Below are 9,765 nucleotides of genomic sequence, written 5' to 3'. Positions count from 1 at the left end.
AATTTAATAGATTAATTTAAAAATACAATCGTATAATTAATCGTATAATTTTAGAGAAACTGTATTAGTTTTTATAAAATACAGTATAATACAATCACCATCATTCAGATATTAGAAAAGAGTTTTAAAAAGAGAATATTTAAAAAATTAAAAGATCATATATTAATTTGTATTTAACATATATGTATGCTGCAGGAGACTTGCGATCTTCTTATCTACACTTTTTTTAACTCGTTGGAGAATTGCCAGATACATCGGTCGCAGTTAATAAATCTCGTAATTTGCTTATCGTCAAGGCTTGTATTTCTCGGAACGATAATATGATATCATATTCTCTTTCAAGAATCTGCTTGATCTCTGTGTAGCCTAGCGAATCAATGCCGAGCTTATCGAAGGTGTCATTGAAATTCATCGAATAGACATTTTCAAAACCAAGGATACTGGCAATGACTTCAACAAAATTAACTTTGCCATCGTTCACGGATTTGTGCTTCTCGGCTATCACTGTGGATGCCAATACAGGATACGATTCCCGAAGAAAAATGTCCATGGTTGCAAGACAGCTGCTCATACGTTGTGGTAAAATACCTTCATTGATGTTTTTATTTCCTATCGTATCTGTAAAAAATAAGAGTATCGTAGAATGATATCGAATATGATAAATGATTATTACTTTATCTAGCCAAGACATTTTATTTATTCAAACATTTACTTTGTTATCTTTTTTTTAAATATAACATTATTTAGTTTGTAATTATCTTATATAAATAATTCATATTCTCCAATTCTTATACTTTAATATATTTATATCTTTCTTGCAATAAAAAGTTGTTTCTATTTATGTTTGTATTAATAAAAAACATCATCTCATCATTAATAAAAACATAATATAATATATAATTATTTTCTTCAAAGAGTCTCGTGCAAACTATTGTGTATATTTTTATTGAAGGTATTTTTATATAGGTAAGAGTTTATATAGAATCATAAGAAGCAATCCAAAAAGTGATCGAAAGAAATAGAAAACTAAATCTCACCTATATACAATCCGACGTCTCCTATAATACCCCATTGAATAGCGAGACCGGGCAAACCAGCGGCATGTCTCTGCTCCATCATCCTCTCCATGGCCGAGTTTGCGAGACCATAATTGGATTGACCCAAATTGCCACGGCCGCAGGATATGGACGAGAAGACGACGAAAAAATCCAACGACGGACAGAACTTTCTCGATGCCATGTCCAGATTCTTCGTACCCTCGACTTTTGGCAAATTTACGGCCTCGAAATCGGCCACCTGCAAGTTCTCGAACAAGGCGTCGTGCAACACAACGGCCAGATTAAATATACCGCCTACCGGAGCCAACCGGTTACTCTCCTCGATCAAATTTAGGGCGCCAGAAGGCGTCGTCACGTCCGCCGTGGAAATAACGACTTTGATGCCACTCTCGCGCCAACGTTGTATCCGCAACGTCTGGTATCCGGTGCGTATGCCGGTATGAGATACAAGAATGATGATTTTAGCGCCGCGAGCGACCATCCAGTTGGCTAGTTCTAGACCGAAGCCACCGAGACCTCCGATTAGCACATACGACTTCTCCGGATACATGTAGGAGCGTGATACGGTCGTCATCATCTTCGACATCGGCATCATATGTTTTTGCGGTTCTTCATGTCGAATATTCAACAGTACCTTACCGATATGCTGGCTCGTCATCATAAATTTAAATCCCTCCTCGAGATTTCGTTTCGAAAATACGGTCGTCGGTAATGGACGCACTACGCTGTTCGCGATTCCCTCTGTCATCAGTTTAATCGTTTTTCGTTTGTCTTCGCCTTCGTCAAACAGCGTCTCCAGAAATATACCGTGGAAGGAGATGTTTTTTAAAAATACCGACATATCTACACGATTGCCATTCAACATGTCGTGTTTCCCGATCTCGAGGAAACGACCGTTCTTCGCGAGGCACCGCATACTGGCGTGCAGTTTCTCTCCAATTAGCGAGTTCAGTACCACATTAACTCCACGTCCTTGGGTCTGGTCGGAGATCAGATGCTCGAAACTCGTATCTCGAGAATTACCGATATTCTTCTCGGTCAATTGCGGAAAGGCTTTTTTGAGGAAAAGTCGTTGCTCCGGAGTGTCGACGGTGGTGAAGACCGTGCAGCCGGCGTGCAGAGCGATGGTGATCGCTGCTTGACCGATGCCGCCCGCGCCGCTATGAATTAACACGCTTTCGCTCGCCTTCAATTGACCCCGTACAAACAGAGCGTAGTAACTAGTGACGTAAGCGACCGGTATTGTCGCCGCCTGCTCCAACGTCCATCTGTCAGGCAGCTTCCAAAGAAAACCGGAATCTGGCAACACGGTGGTCGCCAATCTTCTAGATTTGACTATACCCATCACTCTACAGCCGTTTGCGTCTCTTCCGGAGAATTCTAGTCCTAAGGCAGAGTCTTCTATATTAATCTCTGCCGATGAAAGGGCGTCCGTTGGTTGTTTACTGATCGCCAGCTTAACATCCCTGTTAATACAATAGTACAAAATTCATTTAGTTTGAAATTCAACAAGTATTTATTATATCATCGTGACAACGTATGATCTCCGTTTATTATCAATCAAACAAGCAAAGAGTAACGTTCACCGAAACTTACTTGAAGTTTAACGACGCATAGTATACACTGCAGAGTTTATCTAAATGTTTAGTCTGACTAAAAGTTAATGGACTTTGAATCCATTCTAGACTACTCAAATCTCCGTGAGTCCGTGCACTCACATAGGCGTGCTCCACTCGCACGTTGTTAGGCTGATGTAATGGTAAGTGCCGATAACTGCCCCATTGACCTGCCTTCAAAACATTAGCCATTAATCCCTTTTCTAGTTGCTGCGCGTAAAACTGGGAGGATAAGTCAAATTTGGGAGCGTTGCTGTCTTGGATAAAGACATAACGCACGTTTGCGATCTCGCGCCGGATACAAGTCATAAATCCAACTAGACCTGCAAATAAAAAGTGATAAGATGTTAATTCGCTGATTAGATGATTGAGAATAAAGTTTGAAAAAAAAGATAATCGTTAAATAAATATTTTTAAAAATCAGTTTTTTAAAATCATTTAAAGAAATATATATAAACATGTTTGTTTATAATTTTACCAAATAATTCTTCGCCTTGGGATACAAAAAGCACTTCTTGATTATTGCTGTCGTATTTCTTCAACACAGCTTTTGCATTTTCCAACCATGAGAAATTCTTTCCTGTGATCTGTATTACGATTGGTTCTTGTTTCTCCTTTCGTTTTTTCAACAAAATGTAACTCTTTCCCGAGGTGTCGATTTGTTTACTGACCAATATCAGATTCGCTTTCTTCAGCGCAGTGTTCAAGTCGAGTTGTGTGGCAGTCTCTTTCAGAAGAATAAAGCAACTGGAATTTAAGGCACTTGCTAGGTTTTTAAGAACGGTGTAGGATTGGCTAGAAAGAACTTCCGCCGCTACGACGAGATGCATATTTGGACCTAAAAATGCATCGTTTGCATCCCATTTCACTAAGTTAACGTTCATCTCATTGAAAATTGTCGCGTAATCGTCAATTGCGGAATTGACGGCCACTTGTAGGTCAATCTAAAACAAAGGAAGTGACATGTTTACACGCACTTAGAACATGTTCAAAGAAAAAGGTTTATGATATATGTAATAAAATTTTGTCTTATAAAAATTAATGACATTAAAATTCTATAACAAGTATACTTACGTTAACTAATGGTTCTCCATCAAAAATATCGAGTATAAGTGGCGCCAAGAGGCTTCTTGCGTCTCGATCGTTCGCAACTTCCATGGCCTTGATCCTCGACGTCGTTATGTTCTCACAGGCAATTTGCAATAGCACAGTGAGTGCGTGCAGCTTTCCTCTCGCTGAATCTTCCAAGACCAGGCTGTGCGGATTTTCGTATGGCACGAAAACGTAACGTTCGTACTTGGGCTTGATTTGAATCTGCTGTCGCTGAGATGTGGTAGGTTTTATCCCTCTAATCTCGATACCCCCCGATTTGACGACTTCGATGTTTTTATAGTGATATATCGATAATCCAGCACCTTTCGGTAATTCATCGGTCAATCGTTTGTGAAGCACAGGATCAATCACGGCGTAGCGGACCTTCGAGCCATACACCAATCTCCGATCGATGGACAATAATTTAAACTGAAACATGCTATCCATGTACGAGGACCATTCATTGAACCAATGTAATTCGCCGACAGTGATGGAATTGTCACAGGATTTGATCCCCTCGAAAACACCGTTGTATTCGTATCCACGCAATCTAAATTCCTTATAAACGTCCTCGGTGTTCAATACAAATCCATCGGGTGGCATCGGAAGCAGCGGCAGGTCCAGCTGATTCTTCTCGGTAGCTTCGGCAAGGCGAATGTTTCCGCTAACGACGATCGAATCGGCTTCCCGGACTTCAAAGTCGCCCTTTCTCTCAAGAATACTTACCGAGAACTTAATCGTTTTCTTCGTCGGGATGAAAGTAATGCGCTGGAACCACACGTTCTCAAAGATTACTGGCAGTTGTTCAAAATTGGTGTCATGTAGTTTCGCGAAGACTTTCCAAACCATCACAAGGAGGCCGGCGCCCGGGAAAACATATCGCCCGTCGATTTTGTGTCCCATTAGATATGCGTCCGTTTCTCTCGACAGATTTATTTCTACAATATGTTCTCCAGACAATTGTTTTGACTTTTGAATGAAAGTGGGTACCACCCATTTGATGGAATGGTCCCATTTGATCAGAGGTCCGATCATTGGTGTTCCACGACTAACGGGAAAACTGATCGGTGGATATAGTTTGGAGATATCAGGTTGCGCCCCAGCCATGTACAGCTTTCCTATATTAGACAGTAGAAAGATCAAATTGTTTGAATTATTTTGATTTTGAAGACAGATGTTGGTAATCGTCAACGGTAGCGAACTATGCAGAATCGACTGCAACAGGCAATGCGGTCCGATCTCGATAATTATCGCGTCCTTTGGGATGTGCGCTATCGCTTCTTGGAAGAGCACAGGTGATACCAGATTGTTTACGAAATACTCCGATGAGCTGAATTGCGCGAGTGGGCTGTCCCATGCGGCCTCGGGTACCGAACTGGAGATCCATTTGTCAGATCTTTTCTTCGGGTTTGGTATAATCTTGTCGAGCGAAGCACGGTATATCGATTCACTCGGAAGAATGTATTTGCTGTGGAAGGCGACGCCAGATGAGTCGATTATTGTAGCAAAGATTTCTTTGCTCTTCAGCTCTTCTACAAACTTCTTCACAGAAGCGACTGGACCAGAAATGGTGATCAAATTCGCAGAATTGTGACAAGCTGGAGTGATATCAGGTGGACACATCTCCTTGGCTTTCTCCCAAGTCAATTTGATTACTGCCATAGCGCCTGGTTCTAAATTGGCATCTAGAGTCGACTTGCCTTTGTAATAAGCTGCCAAGATAGTTTGCTCTAGCGTAAACCCGCCGTCGGCATATGAACAGCACAATTCACCGAGAGAGTGTCCAATTATGCCGTCTGGTCGAATGCCTATAAGTGTTAACAAGTCGACTAGAGCGATCTGGATGGCCACGATTGATACTATAACAAGCATCACGTTCTCGTATGTCTCATCGGTGCTATTTAAGATGATATTCATTAAGTCGATATCATGATTCTTCAATATATTTGCGCATTGCTGTAGACTATGTTGGCACGTTTTGATGTTGAGCAGTTCGCGGCCCATACCTGACCATTGAGAACCCATACCGGAAAATAAAAACCAAATGGACCGTTTGTTGCCATTATTCATTTCGACCATCTCGCGGGTACCACCATGAGCGAGTATCTCATAGCCGCGAACGTCGTGTCCCGCTATATTGTCCTGGTGCACGGTATGTAGTAAAGCCAGAAACTCGTCGTCCTGTCGATGCTCATTCGCCTTGTCCAATAACACCTGTATAGCTTCCTTCGTGCGACCCGATACGGCTATCAGTTTCGGTAGTAATAACTCTATGGTCTCTGGCACCGATGACACCTTTGTCTTTGGATTGCTGCGCAAAATAATGTGCGAATTTGCGCCACCGGCGCCAAATGAATTGATACCCACGAGACCGCCATTCCACGGCGTGGCCTTGTCAATTACGCGAACACGTCCATCGATCAATGCGGGAATCTTCGGATTTGGAATAGTAAAGTGCAGATTCGCGGGGATCACACCGGTTTCCATCGCAATCAGCACCTTGGCTAGCGCGCATAATCCGCTGGCGGCTTCTGAGTGGCCCATATTTGATTTAACCGAGCCGATCTGCAGCGGTGTCTTCCTGTTTTTGCAAAACAGTCTATCGATGGCATTTAGTTCCTGCGGATCACCCGCTTGGGTACCGCTACCATGCGCCTCTATGTAAACTACATCTTCGGGATTGATACCCACTTTACTATACACTTCCTTCAACATCAAGTATTGAATGTCACTGCTTGGATACGTGAAACCCTCGGGTTTGTAGCCATCTGTGTTTATCGCCGTGTTTATCACCGTGGCGTACACTCTGCGTGCGTCCTTTGATTTCTGCAGAAATATTACGACCACTGCTTCGGCTCTCGCGTAACCATTGGCCGTAATGTCGAATGATTTACACTTGCCATCTTTGGACAGCATATTCAATCGCTGAAAATGAAGACTATTAGCCGGATCGAGCACGAGATTCAATCCGCCGATGATTGCTGCGTCGCATTCACCCATATTCATCGCAAGAACCGCTTGATGCATAGCAGTCAAGGCCGAGGAACAGGCTGTATCCAGCGAATAACTAGGTCCGATTAAATCAAAAGCGTAAGAGATTCTGTTGGCAAACATCGCTCTGCTACATCCGAGTAATCCATATCCTGCAAACAGATGAGTATTTTTTTTGTTCACTTAAAAAAAAGGCTTTTTTTGCGGTGTGATTTTACGATGGAAATTTTCACGATAAATTTAACAAATGTATCTACCATTTGGATCTTTCTTCCAAAAATTATTCGCATCCGAAGTGGAAACACCGATGAACACGCCAGTACGCGATCCTTTTAGGGTTGAGGGATTGACGCCGGCATCAATTAACGCCTCGTATGACGCTTCTAGCATTATGCGAAGCTGCGGATCCATTGGGTGCGCTTGTTTAGGATGTATCTTGAAGAAAGAGGCGTCGAAATTACTAACATCCTTGAGTTTGGCAAATCTGGATGGTATCCCGAGAATGCCCGGTGTCCAACGTCGCTCGTCCTCGGTAACCATGTCTAATCCTTTCATTAAATTCTCCTTAAACTCCTCAATGTTTGAGGACTCAGGTAGACGACCTGGAAAAAATATGAATGTATCTCATTTCTATAATGAAATTGATTGATTATACCGCGGTCGCCATAATCGGTATAATTACCTGAAATGCCCGTAATGACGATGTCACTTTCCATTTTTGTAGGCATCTTGCTCGTTGAATAATTCGATCTTCCTCTATCTGGCTAGAATAAATTTTGTGTTTAAAAATTCAAACACACAGTCGTATTAAAACTGAATTGCGTCCACTACAGCTTTACTTTTATTGAAGCGACCATGTATGATATTTAAAAAAAATAAAAGAAATAAAAATAAAGAGTGTGCACAATGAATAATTACATTATGTTCACAAAAAAATTAATTGATTTTTAACAATTTTGTATTAATTTTCTTAGAACAAGAAAAATTTACTTTGCTGAAAAAAACGATTCGATTCAAACAGGAAGAGGTCTGTCTCTGCTACACTGTTTCTAATCTTCTAATCTAACAAATAATAGTCCTTTAGGTCCGCCAATAATAATTAATAAAAATATTTCTGAAAAAATTGGTATGCCATTTTGGTCGACTTTTCTCATTAAGGAAAGATTTTTTCTAATCTAATTTTCTAATCTTTGATTTGCTAATTCTTCATCGAAGGCTGATTGATAAGTGTTTCATATACTGGATAAGTTATTTTAATCAACACATAAATATTTCGTATAATAAGCAAGATGGAAAAAATGTCCCAAACAAAAGTTTTTTGACTATGAGGGGGACATAAGATGGTGTCATTGATTTGAACTGAACATTTTACAAGATATTTTACATTTTATGCCAAAAAATTGTAAAAACTTTAAACTTTTATAATTTTAAAAGTACTCCATCAAACAACACTTTATTATAGGATTTGAAAAGCTCTTTAGATAAGCTATAAGAATATGTAATGAAAAATAACAGGTTCCAATTTAAGAAATTGCAGGTGACCTTTAAATGATTATACAAGGTCAAATCAATAACACCATTTTATGTGCCCCTCATAGTAAAAAAAACTTTTGTTCGAAACACTTTTTTCCATCTTGCTTACTATACGAGATATTTATGTGCGTTGATTAAAATGGCTTATCCTGCATATATAGTACTGGCCAAAATTATATCACCTTTTGATTTTTCAGCATATTATGTTTTAAAGTGAATGGATCTCTATAAAATTATAACATGTTTTGAAAGTTGATATAACATTGAATTATAATTCAATATATGTTATATCGTCCTTCAAAACATATTATTCGAGTAGAGATCCATGCACTTTAAAGCAAGTTATGCTGAAAAATCAAAAGGTGATATAATTTTGAGTACCTATATTTAAGGCAAATTTTATAAACAGTTATGCAGAGAGTACCAAATGTATATATACGTTTTGATAGGGTTGCGTCTCTCTTTTATATAATTCTTATGTTGTCCCCACTTTATCGTTGATGTCAGAAATGATGATTTACAGGTTTTTCATATACTTATATATAAATAAATTGTATACATTACAAAAGAGGAAAAATTGATATTATTATTCTCAACAATATAATTAACAATTATAATAAAAAAAGCTAATTAGTCTTGTATATATTCTGACATTATATACAAGATATATGGTAGTTTTGCCATCCAAAATTAATCATAATGACGAAAGATCTTCGATGCATATAATATAAAGGACAAAATTTTAATCTATAATGTTCTTGAATTCGTATATATTCTTGAACTTTTAAAAAAGTTGGAGGAACTGTACGAAGAAACAGAGACCTTTACATAAAACATGATTCCCAAAAAGACAATTTTTTGGAAAATGTTCCAACTTAAGCACACTTATTGTTAGTTAAAACTTTGAATGTGCTAAGATTGTTTGAACTTTCCTGACAATTTGACATCTTGATTGTTTGAATTTTCTTGACAATTGACCTATAAAAATATTTCAAACCAGCTGATTTATTCTAAATTGTAAAATTAATCAATTAAATGTTGTATAAAATTTATAATAAATGGTAGCTAAATGCTAGCACTTTTTAATTATATATCTCTGAATATTTTCATATCATAATAATTGATAATAAACGTCTAGTATCAATTTTTTTATCAATAATAACGGAACATTAAAACTTGTAAAGCATGTACAAATTTTTCTTAATGCAAAAAAAGAAATAATAAAATTATTATATTTATTTCTTTTTCTCATGTAGTTTTCATTCGAATTTTGCAAATTCAGAAAAGAAGATTATATATGCATACATATATATATGTACATACACAACATACACATAAAAAAATATTGATTTAATTACAAACATCGCTTAAAAAAACTCTCTCTTCTTAAAAAAATATAAGTAGAGTATATAAGAGAAACAAACATTATATGGACACATACTTGTATATATAATTATATAGAAACTTGTTTTCTT

The 9,765-nt window shown here is 38.3% G+C and overlaps 1 protein-coding gene across 1 annotated transcript; it reads right to left on the bottom strand.

Annotated features, from left to right (window-relative positions):
* Nucleotides 1-33: 33 nt before the first annotated feature.
* On the bottom strand, nucleotides 34-7,666 carry LOC114932977 (fatty acid synthase-like). Its single transcript, XM_029305396.2, has 7 exons — nucleotides 7,440-7,666; nucleotides 7,015-7,359; nucleotides 3,749-6,909; nucleotides 3,153-3,618; nucleotides 2,655-2,997; nucleotides 1,038-2,524; nucleotides 34-618 (listed from the first exon to the last, which is right to left on the bottom strand). The coding sequence occupies exons 1-7, from the start codon at nucleotides 7,483-7,485 to the stop codon at nucleotides 227-229; spliced, it is 6,240 nt and encodes a 2,079-aa protein (XP_029161229.1). The 5' UTR covers nucleotides 7,486-7,666; the 3' UTR covers nucleotides 34-226.
* Nucleotides 7,667-9,765: the final 2,099 nt, after the last annotated feature.

This window comes from Nylanderia fulva, unplaced genomic scaffold, assembly GCF_048542155.1.
Source record: "Nylanderia fulva isolate GAGA-0341 unplaced genomic scaffold, ASM4854215v1 Scaffold19, whole genome shotgun sequence".
Classification (NCBI taxonomy): Eukaryota; Metazoa; Arthropoda; class Insecta; order Hymenoptera; family Formicidae; genus Nylanderia; species Nylanderia fulva.
Note: the sequence above shows the minus strand (reverse complement) of the source record. Positions and strands in the feature narration are given on the sequence as shown.